General features: G+C 42.5%; 2 protein-coding genes across 2 annotated transcripts in view; one reads left to right on the forward strand and one right to left on the reverse strand.

The window, feature by feature from the left end:
- Positions 1 to 15,429, reverse strand: part of PCGF6 (polycomb group ring finger 6) — a 1,082,924-nt gene that overhangs the window by 625,879 nt on the left and 441,616 nt on the right. The gene's annotated exons all lie outside the window — the stretch shown is intronic.
- On the forward strand, positions 1,973 to 13,922 carry BORCS7 (BLOC-1 related complex subunit 7). The gene is given in 5 exon segments (NM_001244615.1): positions 1,973 to 2,140; positions 10,527 to 10,589; positions 10,701 to 10,744; positions 11,680 to 11,700; positions 12,757 to 13,922. Coding segments are annotated over 5 exon segments (318 nt in total). The 5' UTR covers positions 1,973 to 2,002; the 3' UTR covers positions 12,809 to 13,922.

The raw sequence follows: 15,429 nt of genomic DNA on the forward strand, positions 1-15,429 counted from the left end.
TCAGAGCAGGTTTATTCATAACAACCCCCTGCCCCCCAAATGGAAACAACCCAAATGTCCATCAACAGGTGAGTGCATAAACAAAAGGAGATATAGCCACACAGTGGAATATTTCTTAGCAATAAAAAGGAACAGACTAGTGATACACACACCAAGTGAATGCCTCTCAAAATTGTTATGCTGAGAGAAAGAATCCAGACCAAAAAAAGGTACTCTCTATATGATTCCATTTATATAAAATTCTAGGAAAAAAATAAATCTATACTAGTAGAAAGAGATCAGTTGTTTCCTGGAGTGCGGGACAGATAGACTACAAAGGGGGACTTGAAAACCTGTGGGGGTGATGAAAATATTCTGTATCTTAATAGGGGAGGTGATTCACAGGTGTGTGCATCTGTCACACTCACCAAATTATATACTTTTTTTTGGTCTTTTTGCCTTTTCCAGGGCCATTACTGCGGCATATGGAGGTTCCCAGGCTAAGGGTCTAATCGGAGCTGTTGCTGCCGGCCTACACCAGAGCCACAACAACGCCAGATCCTAGCCGTGTCTGCAACCTACACCACAGCTCACGGCAACACCGGATCCTTAACCCACTGAGCAAGGCCAGGGATTGAACCTGCAACTTCATGGTTCCTCATCGGATTCGTTAACCACTGCACCACGATGGGAACTCCCCAAATTAGATACTTAAAAGAATGTAGTTAACTGAACATAAATTACACCTCAATAAAAGTTAATTAGGGAGTTCCCGTTGTGGCTCAGTGGGTTAAGAACCTGACTAGTGTCCATGAGAATGCAGGTTCAATCCCTGGCCTCACTCAGTGGGTTAGGAATCCAGTGTTGCTGCAAGCTGCAGTGTATGTCACAGTTGTGACTCGGAACTGGCACTGCTGTGGCTGTGGCGTAGGCTGGCAGCTGCAGCTCTGATTCCACCACTAGCCCAGGAACTTCCATATGCCATGGATGAGGCCACAAAAAGAAAAAAAAATAAGTAAAGATTAGGAACAAGAATTAAATGAAAGAATCAGAGACATGAATCTAGACACTTGGAAGAAAAAGTAATGTTGATAATGAGCATAGGTGATTTTAAACAAATTTTACCAATTTATTATTCTCATCTCCCTTGTGCACTAGTTTAAAAAGAAAAAAAGAAATAGAGCTAGCACAAAACACTTCGGATATTAATTCTTTTCAAGGGGATAATCAGTTTGCTTTTAATAGAACAAAGAGGTCATTTATCATTAAAAATTACCAGAGGAGTTCCCTGGTGCCTTAGCAGGTTAAGGATCTGGCATTGTCACTGCTATGGCGCCCCTGGCCTGGGGAATTTCTGCCACCATGGGCATGGCCAAAATAAAAATAAAAATTACTAGAGATGTTAAGCATTTTTCATACCTATTGGCTATCTTATTTATTTTTTTAATTGCCTGTTTGTGAACTTTGCCAATTTTTCTACTGGGTTGTTCTTCCTGGTTTTCTTCTGTTTGTTTATATGCTTCCTCACCAGGGAGTTCATTGGAGACAAAGACTGCATGCATCTCATTTCTTTGTCTATCCTCAGCCCAGCACAGTGTTTGGTATTTCCTTCATGAAATGTCTGTTAAAAATGGAACTGAATGATCTTAATTCATTCTCATAACCTTCAGAGACTTTAACGTTATCACTTCTATTTTACAGATGAGGCACACAAGTTGCAGAGGTTGTAACATTTCCAGTCACACAACTAAACAGCAGAATTGGGACTGTAACCCAGACCTTCTGATTTTAAACCATGGGTTTACTGAAGTTGTCCTCCATCCCCTCAATCGATGTCTGCGTGGGCCCTGTCTTCTTCAGGATATCAACTGAGTATTTTAAATGAATTTAAAATTTGCAAAGCGCAACCTCCGCTAGGCGCATGCGTCCCTCCCTAACGACGTCTCCTTGCCTTCCGCTTTGCGCCTCTTTTGGCCCCAGCGACTTGCCATCGCCCGTGAGGAGGTGCTCACTATTTGAAGTGATGGCGACTGGGACCCCAGATTCGCAAGCACGATTTGGTCAGTCCGTGAAGGGGCTTCTCACAGAGAAGGTGAACACCTGTGGTACTGACGTGATTGCGCTCACCAAGCAGGTGCTGAAGGGCTCCCGGAGCTCTGAGGTGAGCTAGAAGTAGATTCTCCGGGCCTAATATCCCCGAGGCTCTCCTGCCTTCCAAAACCGGGCGGGCGGCGGGGGGAGGGGGGGTCGCTCTGCATCCTGGGAACTGTAGTCTGTGAGCTGGTGAAGGAGAGCGCTTCGCGGAGAGCGAGTGTTGCATTCTGGGGTGTGTAGTCTCTCCAGGTAGGACAAGCAGGGAGCGTGAGGTGGGTAAGAAACGAAGTGATGGGAATCTGTGCTTTAAAGCAGAGATTGCCTTAGATGATATGTGAGATAGTGGGCCTAACGAGTTCCTTATTTGTTCCTCAGGGTTGTCTCTAGTGAGGATCCGTCCCATTTGGCCCCTAAATTCTGCATGGTTTTGCTCTCAACGTCCCATATTACTTCTACATTTTTCTGCGTCATCTGTCCACTGATTTCTCCCTTTCTGACTTATCTTTCTGGCTACGTTCTTGGTTTTCTGTTTCTTAAATTAGCTTTCTCCTTCTTCCTGATTTTCCCCCCATTATTCTTTGGCTGGTTCCAGGAATGGAATTATTTGATGGCCTTTCACACCAGCAAGCTTTATATATGTGCAGTTTTTCTCCAAAAAAAAAAAAAAAAAAAAAAAAAATCAATCACTGTTCTCTGAAACATTCACCCAAGGGAAATGAAAATTTATGTCCACACAGAGACTTGTACAGATACATAGGGTATTTATCCATAATAGCACCAAACTGGAAACAGTCCAGATGCCCAAATGACAGATGATTGAACAAATGAAATGGGTCTAATGACTCAGCCATTCAACTTCTAAGTTTGTACCCAGGAAAAAAGAAAACAGGTCCATTGCTTTCTTATTTAAATCAACCATGCACGTAATATATCATCTAAGATGTCCAGGTTTGGTTTCATTAAAGTGGAAAACATCTTGAATACATTTGTAAAACACTCTGAGAATGGAGTCTTTGGATTTCTGTGGCTTTCTCCTGTATGCCATTGTCTTGCTGGTAGTTAACTCAGTAGCAGTGTATCTTAGCTATTCATTTTCAACACGTATTTTTTTGTGTGTCATTTTAGGGCCGCACCCGTGGCATATGGAGGTTCCCAGGCTACGGGTTGAATCGGAGCTGCAGCTGCCGGCCTACACCACAGCCACGGCAATGCAGGATGCAAGCCGGGTCTGCAACCTACACCACAGCTCATGGCAATGCCGGGTCCTTAACCCACTGAGCAATGCCAGGGATTGAACCTGCAGCTTCATGGACCAATTCTTTTTTTTCCTAACTCTTATTTTATTAGTTTCTATGTAGTTGCATTTTCAAGCATAATATGTCCACAAGTCTTCAGATATGTATATGAATGTTCAAGGCAGCTTTATTCATATTAGTGTAGGGTCCTAATGTTGCAGGAAGGGGTACCCCTTCCAGGGCCTGAGAATGGGCTCTTGTCTCTAACACTCAGAAATGAATGGTCGTAGGAGACACACGTGCTGACAAAGCAAGAGACTTTATTGGGAAGGGGCACCCGGGTGGAGGGCGGCAGGGTAAGGGAACCCAGGAGAACTGCTTTGCCATGTAGCTCGTAGTCTCTGGGTTTATGGGAATGAGGTTAGTTTCTGGGTTGTCTCTGGCCAGTCATCTTGCTTGGCTTGTAAGTGGTCTGGCCCAGGGTCCTTCTTGGTGATGCGTGTACCTTTCAGTCAAGGTGGATCCCAGCACCAAGGATCCTGGGAAGTTGTTTGTCTCCTTCCTGCTGTTGGCCCCTCCGTATCCTTCCAGTTAGCCTTCAGGGCAGCACCACCTGCTTTATCAGGGCCTCCTGCTATGAGACAAGTCATGCTATTGTCTGCTTGGCCAAGGTGGGCAGTTTTGGTCAATGGTTCCCTAACACCAAGAGAGTTATCTTTACAAAATTAGCTTTCGTTATGTCCTTAGCTTTTATTTATAGTGGTTGCAAGAAACAACTGTATGAAGAAAGTGTTTGCATTTGCCATAACACTCTTGTTGAAGTCACTGATCTGGTGATCCCAAATATGCTTTTTATGAGGTCCCATGTGGTATACTCATTTTAGGATTCAACATCAGAGAACACATTATCTCTTTTGAAGAATTGTTGTGTTGCCTTTTACCAAATAAGAATTACACAACTTATTGTATTTCACACTTTTTGCCTTGGTTGCGCAGAAATTTTCTATGTCAGAAATTTTCTATGTTAGTGGTAGACTTATCTGCTGCCTTCTCCTTTTCATGATTTTTAGATTCTATTTCTGTTTTTTTTTTTTAAACAGTTTGTGTACACATGTACACATACACAAAGTAGTTTGGAATAAATTGCCTTGCATCTTTTCTTTTTTCTTTTCTTTTTTTTTTTTTTTTGTCTTTTTGCTATTTCTTGGGCCGCTCCCGCGGCATATGGAGGTTCCCAGGCTAGGGGTCCAATCGGAGCTGCAGCCACCGGCCTACGCCAGAGCCACAGCAACGCTGGATCCGAGCCAAGTCTGCAACCTACACCACAGCTCACGGCAACGCCGGATCGTTAACCCACTGAGCAAGGGCAGGGACCGAACCCGCAACCTCATGGTTCCTAGTCGGATTCGTTAACCACTGCGCCACGACGGGAACTCCTGCCTTGCGTCTTTTTTGGAGAGAAACAAGGTATTAAATATATATATATGTTTAAAAATAGATGGTGTTCACAGTTAATACAAGTGTGTGTTGAACTTCCACATTCATCATAATAAACAGATTTATTGAGCATCTATGATGTGCTAGACACTGCTGTGTCTTCTGAGTTTAATTCATTAAGTCTTTATAATTTTTTTTTTCTTTTTATGGCCACACTTGGGGCATATGGAAGTTCCTGGCCTAGGGATTGAATTGGAGCTGCAGCTGAGGTCTACACCAGAGCCACGACAACACTGGATCTGAGTCACATCTGCGACCTACACCACAGCTCGTGGCAATAAGCAAGGCCAGGGATTGAACCCTCATCCTAATGGAGACTATGTTGGGTTCTTAACCCACTGAGCCTCAGTGGGAACTCCAGGTCTTTATAATCACTAATAAAGTAGGTACTTTTCTTTTTCTTAAAATTAAAGTTTTGGGAGTTCCTGTCGTGGCGCGGTGGTTAACGAATCCGACTAGGAACCATGAGGTTGTTGGTTCTATCCCTGGTCTTGCTCAGTGGGTTAAGGGTCCGGTGTTGCCGTGAGCTATGGTGTAGGTCACAGATGCGGCTCGGATCCCACATTGCTATGGCTCCGGTGTAGGCTGGTGGCTACAGCTCCGATTCGACCCTTAGCCTGGGAACCTCCATATGCTGCGGGAGCGGCCCTCGAAAAGACAAAAACAAACAAAAAATAAATAAAATTAAAGTTTTGTTGATATTCAGTGTTGTACTGATTTCTGCCTACAGCAAAGTGACTTAGTATAAAAAAATATAATGACACATTCTTTTTTATATTCTTTTTCATCATAGTCTGTTCTAGGAGATTGACTACAGTTTCTTGTGCTATACAGTAGGACCTTTTTTTTTTCCCCATTTTTATTTATTTATTTATTTAGTGATTTTTATTTTTTCCATTATAGTTGCTTTACAGTGTTCTGTCAATTTCTACTGTACAGCAAAGTGTATACACACACACACACACACACACACACACACACACACACACACACACACACACACACACACATATATATACATACATCTTTTTCTCACATTCTCCTCCATCATGTTCCATCATAGGACCTTATTGTTTATTAAGGAGTTATTTTTCTTGCAGAGTGGAATTTCACTTGTCCAAAGTCACAGCTTCCAGGAAGGGGGAGAGGCAGGATTGAAACCTAGGCAGACTGGTGCTAGGCCTACACTCTTTGACACCACTTCTTATGTGGTACCAGCTGGATTAAATGGCTGAAAAGCCACTGTGCCACCCTTGACCGCCCTAATGTGGCTTGCTCATTCCTGTCTCTCCTCCTTGTGTATTTTTCAAAGGCTTCTTCTGGAATAGATTTGGAGAGGGTGCTCAGTCAGCGGTGTGAGTTAAGCTGAGACAAGTCCAGTGTTCTGGGACAGAGTTGATACATTTCTCAAGCCTGAACTTGTATCTTTTTTACTGCATCTTTTACATGACACTTATTACATATCATATTGCATTTTTCTATAGTTACTTATGTATTTTTGCCATTTCCTCTCCTAGACTGTGAGGTTATGGGATGTCTTACTGATTTTCACTCCTTCTTGCCCCTCTCTTCAGCAGTCTCCACATAGCTATTTTGTTTGACTAACTGACAATTCCCATGTGCAAAACACTCATTCCTCACCTTCCATTTAACAAATATTTACTGTCTGCTCTGTGCCAGGAGCTGTTCTGGGTACCAGGGAGTGGGAGATATGCAAAACTAAGTCCCTGTACTTAGAAAACTTTCAGTTTAATGAAGAGACAGAGAAACAAATGAAATACAAAAAGAATCAGGTGGTGGTCTTAGTGCTATGAAAAAAATAATACAGCTGGGAATAGAGTGGTGAAAGGGTTTCCTCTAAATAGGGTGGTCAGGGAAGGGCTCTTGGAGGAGGTGACTTTTGAGCAGATACTTGAATGGAGTGAAGGAGTAAACTGTATGGACATCAGGAGGCAGAGGGTTCCGAGTCGAGGACATGACAGATGCAAAGAGATGGGAACGTGTATAAGGAATGCAGGGAGACCAGTATGGCTGGAGGAAATGATGCCAACTTGTTCTCCTGGCACAGTGAATGCTTGTGACCAATACACTCCTCTCTTGCACACCCGTGCTTCTGCTGCTCCAGTTGAATTGTGTGCTTGGTAAGGGTTCATTGCGTTTTTTTCCCTAAACCTGTGTAAGGCACTTGTGCTTGCTATTGCAACCATATTGTTTCATGAAATAAGATGGAAAATGATGAAATATGAGCAAAGAAAAAGGATTGCTAAACGAAGTTGAGAATCAGAAGTACTTGTTGAAGATAAATACCAAGACAAACTGGTATCGAGCTAATTATGAGCAAGACAGTGGTCTAAGCCTGGGGAAAATTCATAGAAATCTAAAAAGACTCCATACTCAGATAGTTTTGCAGGTGTATTTAAAATGTTGCTCTGCTTTGGGAATTCCCATTGTGGTGCAGCGGAAATGAATCTGACTAGAATCCATGAGGATGGGGGTTTGATCCTTGGCCTTGCTCAGTGGGTCAGGGATCTGGCGTTGCTGTGAGCTGTGGTGTAGCTTGCAGATGCAGCGGCTCAGATCTTGCGTTGCTGTGGCTGTGACCAGTAGCTGTGGCTCTGATTTGAACTCTAGTCTGGGAACTTCCATATGCTGCAGGTGCAGCCCTAAAAAGCAAAAAAAAAAAAAAAAAAAAAAGATGGTGTTCTGCTTTAAAGAAACCAAAACTGGAAATCTTAGATGATATTTTATTTGTGTGGTTAGTTCGTGTAAGAAAATAATGCAGAATGTCAATGACTACATCTGTCTTCAAAGAAAAGGCCTTGTCTCTACAACAACCCCTGCATTCCAGGCCATCACAAGTCCCATCAAATTTACCTTCTGAACGCCTCTCAAACCTACCGTCCTTTTTTTTTTTAATTGCAGTTTCTATGGTTCAGGCAACTCTCGTTTCTTGTCTAGAAAACTAAAATGTTCTCCTAATGAAACTCTCTGTCTTCAGTCCTCTGTCTAGTCCATTCTGCTTACCACCCTTCTAAAATAGTAAATACGACCATGTTACTTTTTTGTAAAATTGTACATTGAAATTCTAAACACCAACCTTTAGGTCTCAGCTTAGAAGTCACTTTGGAGTTCCCGCTGTGGCACAGTGGGTTAAGAATCCTACTGTAGTGGCTTGGGTTACTGCAGAGGTGAGGGTTCGATTCCTGACCCAGTGCAGTGGGTTAAAGGATCCACTGTTGCTGAAGCTGTGGCTCTGATTCAATCCCTGGCCTGGAAACTTCCATATGCTGCAGGTGCAGCCATTAAGGAAAAAAAAAAAAAAAAATCACTTTTTTTAAGGTGCTTTCCCTGAGCACCTACCCTGTAGTGGGTGAGACACCCCTGCCCCCCAAGCTCCCAGGGCTTTCAGTGCTTCTCCTTCAGCACGTACCACAGGTATTATAGTACCTTTGTCCTCTTGGTAATCTCAGATTGTGAACCCTGTGAGGACGGGGCCTATGTCTCTTACTGGCTCATAAGCACTTCATAAATATTTGTTGAATGAATGAGGAAGATTCTGTTAGAAACTTTTCTTTCTGCCGTCAGTCAATGGCAGAAATGTCAATCAGCGTCCCCCATCTATAGGAGTTTGGAGTTTGCCACTTAAAAGTGGCCACAAGGAAGTACCCTGGTGGCCTACTGATTAAGGAACAAGTCTTGTCACTGCTGTGACTTGGATCACTGCAGTGGTGCAGGTTCAGTCCCAGGGAATTCAATCCCTGCTGAGGGCGCAGCCAAAAAAAAAAAAAAAAAGTGTTCCCCATGGAGGGAACAGGAATTCACATACCCTCGTGCTTGTGCCGGGAATGCAAAGTGTTATAACCTTAACAGGGTGGGGGAGGAGTTTGGTAATAGGTAGCAAAATTAAAACCCTTTGATCTAGCGGTCACAATCAAGATTCTGAGTCTATTCCAAAGTTATGCTGGCAAAAAGATACAAAGATATATAAGGTATTTTTTTGTAGCACTACTTAAGCAAAAGACTGGAAACAGCCCCAAGTCTTTAGTGGTAGCGGAAGACCAGCTGAATACTGGGGCGGCTTAGCAGCTCTAAAACAACAAGGTGGAGAATCAGGATCCACAGCTGCAGATCCGTCTCAGTGTGTATTATCAGGTGAAAACGGCTGAGTCTGGAGTAGCACATACGGTAGGTGACATTAAAAGTAAGGAGGGGAGTTCCCGTCGTGGCGCAGTGGTTAACGAATCTGACTAGGAACCATGAGGTTGAGGGTTCAGTCCCTGCCCTTGCTCAGTGGGTTAACGATCTGGCATTGCCGTGAGCTGTGGTGTAGGTTGCAGACGTGGCTTGGATCCCGCATTGCTGTGGCTCTGGCGCAGGCTGGTGGCTATGGCTCCGATTCGACCCCTAGCCTGGGAACCTCCATATGCCGCAGGGGCGGCCCAAGAAATAGCAAAAAGACAAAAAAAAAAAAAAAAAAAAAGTAAGGAGGGCAGAACATATTCATATGTCCATTGTTTTATAAAGGAACAATGGAAAGATAAACCAAAAACTAATAAAAAATACTTATATCTGGGGGAGAGATACTGGGGAGGGGAAGAGGTTGGGCGGAAGGTCTTCTTTTCTTGTTTTGCCTTTAGAAGCTCATAAAGTTGGTTTGTTTTTGTTTGTTTTTTTGGCCACGCCTGCGGCAGGCAGAAAGTCCTTAGCCAGGGTTTGAACCTGTGCCACAGCAGTGACCCAGGCTGTGGCAATGACAACACTGGCTACTTAACCCACTGTGCTACAAGGGAACTCCTTGTAAAGTTTAATTTTTAAACTTAAAAAGAAAAAGAAAAATAATTTGCTGTGAGGGGAATCTGGAGGCTGGAGCAAGTGCTCCTGTTCCTGGTTAATTTGAAGTCATCCGTCTTCCTTTTACGGGAACCTCTCTCATGCAAGGGGACAGGGAAGGTTGGTAGGCACACGTGACCGTGGCTCCCTTACATGGCCGGACTTCATGTCTGTCCAGATCAGTGTGCCGCAGCAGGCCAGAAACCTCTGTTAATCTCTTCTTGCCACTCAGTGCAGAGTCAGCTCTCCTGACCACAGGCCACCCAGTGGAAACAGCTCACTTAGCCTTCTGCCTCGGCCTCAGGGCCCAGCCCTCAGTGAACTCTTTAAAATCTGCTGCCACATTTCTCCTTCTCTCGCCCCCAGCTTCACTTGGCAGTTTTCCACTTTAAAATCCCAGGGATCTTTCTTCCCAGGTCTTTTTTTCCCTCTGTGTCTCTCGTTCCATTCCTGAATAGCTTAAATTCCTTCTATCCCCCTAAAATCCTAGCCTAACTCCTGCCCTCTCAGGCTTCACAAACCACCCCAAATCTCAGATTTGCCTTGAAAGAATCAAGTGTTACGTTCTCACTAGGCCTGTGGAGCCAGTTTCTTTTCACAGGCTTTTCCTCTTCGCCCTTGATTAATAAGCTCAGCAGTTGGGGAAGACTTGATTTCTCAGTGGCCTTTGGAACAGAGGTGGAGCCCATGCCAGAACTGCCGTAGTAACAATGAAATAGATTTTCAGTGTGAACAAATGGGAAATTATGCTCCATTACATTTGGAGGGTTTGTATTTGTATGGGGTGGGAGAGTGGGGGGAGGAGAGAGGGTGGTGGTATAACAGCTGCAGAGGGAAGATTACAGGAAGTTGGGACATTTTGATTATTACCATTTTATTTTTGTCTTCCAGCTGTTAGGTCAGGCAGCTCGAAACATGGTACTACAGGAAGATGCCATCTTGCACTCAGAGGATGTAAGAAACAATTTGTTATGGGGTGGGTTTTATATGCATCGTTTGTGTGGCTACAGGGAAGTGGAATGTTCTATTTCTCTCTCTCTTTTTTTTTTTTTTTCTTTTATGCAGAGTTTAAGGAAAATGGCCATAATAACAACACATCTTCAATACCAGTGAGTATGCCCTCTCCAGTGACTGCTGCACTTGCTTCTCCGTCATCTTGCCCAGGCTGCCTCTTGTGACCTTTGTCTTAAGCATGTTTTCCCTCGGAGGGAGGGGCTGGGAGTAAAGGTGGGGTCAGTCAAGGATGTGTTCCCTCTGGAAGAGCTGCCTGAGACTGCAGAAGAAGTTGGGGTATGGGGTGCAATCAGAGCAGGGACCACCATTGTGAACCTCTCTAGTAATTTGAGAGCTCCTTAGAGGGAGAGACTGTAAACCCCGCAAGGGTGGGGCCCAGGCCAGGACCACACGCATGCACTGCACCTGGCACCCAGTAGGCACTTTAATCAGTACATGTCAGTTGTCTGTGCCTGAGGTCTTTCCTGGCGTGTCTGCACCTTCCCTGGGAATCATGTCTAACTGACCTTTATCTTACATTCCCATGTGTAACCCAGCTCTAACTATATATAAATCATCCAGGAGGTTTTGAAAGATAAGAGATCCCTTCTCCATTATAGTTTTGGACAAAATTATAATTTAATTAACTTTTCATCTCATTTCATTTTGCTTTTTATTTTATGTCGTCGATACTATACTTATGTACCTCTTGGAAATATCTGGGTTGGGAATCGAACTCTTGATTTTTAAAATGCTGAATGTTCATTTTTGGGGTTTGTACTTATCAGGCGTGTGACCCTTTGACTCCACACACCCAGACTGAATTTGAGCCATACTGTTGTGTGTTTGACCACATCCCTCAATCTGATGGTGTATTATTACATCTTTTCAGTAACTCTATACTCTTAGGGTAGACAGACATATAAAATGTGACAAGCTGGAAATTTGCTCCATATGTATATATTTGTTTTGTCTATATAGCCGTGAATAACTTCTCCTGCCTCACTGAATTTCCTGATGTTTATATTCCTCTTTTTCTTTTCTGATTTAGGCAAGAAGCTATTCAGAAGAAGTAAGTAACCCCAGAGGTAGAGGAGTCGGGAGAGGGGGCGGCAACTAACTGCAGCAGACTTAGGGAAATCATATTGCTGGGCCTAGGTTTGAGATAAAATTCTGGCTGACATAGGCCCTTACATCGACATACAGTCTAGAATAGCTCATTGGGAATATAAAGAATATTTCAAAGGCATCCAATACATCAATTCACTGCCAGCAACGGCTTTCTAAAAGTTCTAGGTTGTAGTGACCAACCTTAAGGAGTAGAAAACCTTTTACATTAGTATTACTCATTAAGTAGGGTAAATATGCTGAAGTCATTAAACAGCCTTTTTATTTTTATAGTGGATTAAATCTGTCCCTTGCAATATTGTTTACACTGCTAATTGGTTTTGCACACCTTTTCTTCATAGTTTAAACACGTGGGACCCTAGTGAACGAAAATAAATTTTGGTTTAGTTCAGCAGAACTATGTGTATAATATGCTTTGTGTACGTATTTTGTGCAAATCATTTGCACAATGAAGTCTTTTTTTTTTGCACTGATTGCATTTTTCCTTGCAGTATCTAGTTCTCCATTTTTCTTTTCTTTTTTTTTTTTGGTCTCTTTTGTCTTTTCTAAGGGCCGCACTCGTGGCATATGGAGGTTCCCAGGCTAGGGGTTGAATTGGAGCTACAGCTGCTGGCCTACGCCAGATCCAAGTTGTGTCTCTGACCCACACCACAGCTCATAGAAATGCCAGATCCTTAGCCCACTGAGCAAAGCCAGGGATCGAACCCGAAACCTCATGGTTCCTAGTTGGATTTGTTAACCACTGAGCCATGACGGGAACTCCTAGTTCTCCATTTTTCTAGGGAGAAAGTATGAAATTGGACTTGCAGAAACAGTAGAGCATTGCATACAAAGAACGTAGAGGAATACTCCTATCTCTGCATCGAACCGTGAATCTGCCCCCCAATAGCCTTCACATTCAAAGGCAAAAGAAAGTATGATTGCATAGAGGGCTCCTCTGACAACACGATGTCATTATTGGTCATTCCAGATAAACCTTTTTCTCTATTCTAATTTATAGCGTTGAGCAATCATCAAATCTACAGGACCAGTTGAATCACCTCTTGAAATAGAACAGCTTACAAGGGGGCAAAGGCACTTCTTCACCTGACACTGAGGAGGAGATATCTTACATAATTATTGTGCTGTGGGTTTGATTTTCCCTTTTCTTCTCCGAACGTTATGTTAGAAAAGAATCTGTGAAGATGAATAGTTTCTCCTGAAAGAAAGCTAGGTGATTGAATTTCAGAAGCACTTCTTGAATCAGATCTACCCAGTCTCTTATTGAATTTTTAAGTTGCCTTTCTTGATGTTAAAGCAGAATTAAAAGATGTCTTACCATGGACATCCCATAGACTCTTAGTATGTCAAAAGTCACATTATCTAAATGTTATTTCTTAAGCAAATACTGAGTAATGTTTTAAATTCAGACATAGAGCTTCTATTGTGAACATATAAGAATAATTAATATTGTGAACATTTAAGAATAATTAATATTCTTTTTTAAAGACTTTTTTTCTTCTAATCATACATTCAGGAAACATTTTAATTTCATGGTCAGAGAATGGCAATAGGTAATACCTGTTGTTTTCTTTTCTAATAACTGAGAGGAGATACTTACTTTGTTACAGCAAATTCCTAAATGAAAAGGAGGCAAATGATAGCATATCTGGCCAGCTGCAACCTCCTGCCTTGACCTTCATTCCTAGGTTTTCTTTGTTGTTGTGACACTTGATTAAGTGGCCTTGAGGTCATTTTGTAATTTTGCTAGTCATTAGCAAATTCACTTTTTTTTTTTTTTTTTGTCTTTTTAGCTATTTCTTGGGCCGATCCTGCGGCATGTGGAGGTTCCCAGGCTAGGGGTCGAATTGGAGCTGTAGCCACCGGCCTACGCCAGAGCCACAGCAACTCGGGATCCGAGCCGAATCTGCGACCTACACCACAGCCCACTGAGCAAGGGCAGGGACCGAACCCGCAATCTCATGGTTCCTAGTCGGATTCGTTAACCGCTGCGCCACGACGGGAACTCCCAGCAAATTCACTTTTATGACATTATTGCCAGATGGGAACGCAGTTGAATTACTGTAAGTCACTGGGGTGTAGGGTTGTGCCCTGGAGAGAAAACCTTATGTTTGTAGACATTTACCTATGCTCATTGAATTTGTCTCATTAAATGCCATTACCATTATCTCCTGTCAGGTCTGAATGTCTATACTTTGCTTGAATATAAAATGGGACTCCAGGAGTCCCTGTTGTGACTCAGTGGTAACAGACCCGACTAGTATCCATGAGGATGAAGAGGGTTCAGTCCCTGGCCTTGCTCAGTGGGTTAAGGATCCAGCTACACTCTGATTCGACCCCTAGCCTGGGACCTTCCATATGCCGTGAGTGCAACCCTAAAAAAAAAGAAAAAAGAAAATGGTGTTTTTACTGAAAGAAAAAAAAAAAGCAAATATGAGTCCAGTTTAATTCATATTGTATATCATCAGGTTACTGCATTTTATATATACGCATATTAAGGTAAAAAGAACTATGAATATAGGAATTCACTTATTCATTCATTCTATAAACATTTATTACAATTAAATGTAAACAGGTTCAATTTACCTTAAAAAGAAGGGCTGCAAACTTACAGCAATTCTCACGTAAGAGTAAAACATTTGAAGCATTATCTGTCACACTTTCTTTTTTCTTTTTTTCTTTTTGGCCATGGCCACAGCATGCAGCTGCAGTCACAACGCCAGATCCTTAACCTGCTGAGACACCAGGGAACTCCTATTACAGTTTTTATTCAACAGTCTGCTAAAAGTCACACCTGGTGCGGAAATTTAAATTAAAGGTAAATATTAGCATTGGAGAGACAAATTGTTATCTTACAGTAGGATTATCTACCTAGAACATCTAAGGACTGATTAAACCAAAAAAAAAAAAAAAAAAATCAGCAGTTTAGAAAACAAAACCAAGTTCAACCATCTAAGTATACAGGAAGCAAAGAAATCTTTCTTTTTTTTTTTTTTTAGAGCCATACCCATGGCATATGGAGATTCCCAGGCTAGGGGTCAAATCAGAGCTACAGATGCTGGCCTACACTACAGCCACAGCAATGCCAGATCTTAGCCGTGTCTGTAACCTATACCACAGCTCATGGCAATGCCGGATACTTAACCCATTGAGCGAGGCTGGGGTGAACCCACAACCTCATGGTTCCTAGTTGGATTCGTTTCTGCTGCGCCATAACGGGAACTCCCAAAGAAACATTTAAGAGGGAAAAAAAATAAAGGTGTGGTCTATGTTTTCTTCATCATATTGGAACAAATTTTTATTTTATTTTATTGAAGTATAGTTGACTTACAATGCTGTATTAGTTTCAGGTATATAGCAAAGTGAATCAGTTACATATATACATATTCCATTCTTTTTTTTCCATATAGGTTATTACAACTAATGAGTAGATTTCCCTGTGCTATATAGTGTGTCCTTGATAATTATCTACTTTATTGGAACAATTTTTTTTGGCCGTGTCCGGAGTATGTGGAAGTTCCGAGGTCAGGGATGGAGCCTGCATCACGCAGTGACCCAAGCCACTGCAGTGACAACACCAGATCCTTAACCTGCTCTGCCGCAAGAGAATTCCATATTGGAACAAATATTAAAGAAGCAGTGATTTCTTATATTATACCTAATAAAATACATT

Source organism: Sus scrofa, chromosome 14 (genome assembly GCF_054392235.1).
Source record: "Sus scrofa isolate SSC_HxYL_T2T_F1_AM1 chromosome 14, Sscrofa_HxYL_maternal_Yorkshire_Landrace_v2.0, whole genome shotgun sequence".
Taxonomy (NCBI): Eukaryota; Metazoa; Chordata; class Mammalia; order Artiodactyla; family Suidae; genus Sus; species Sus scrofa.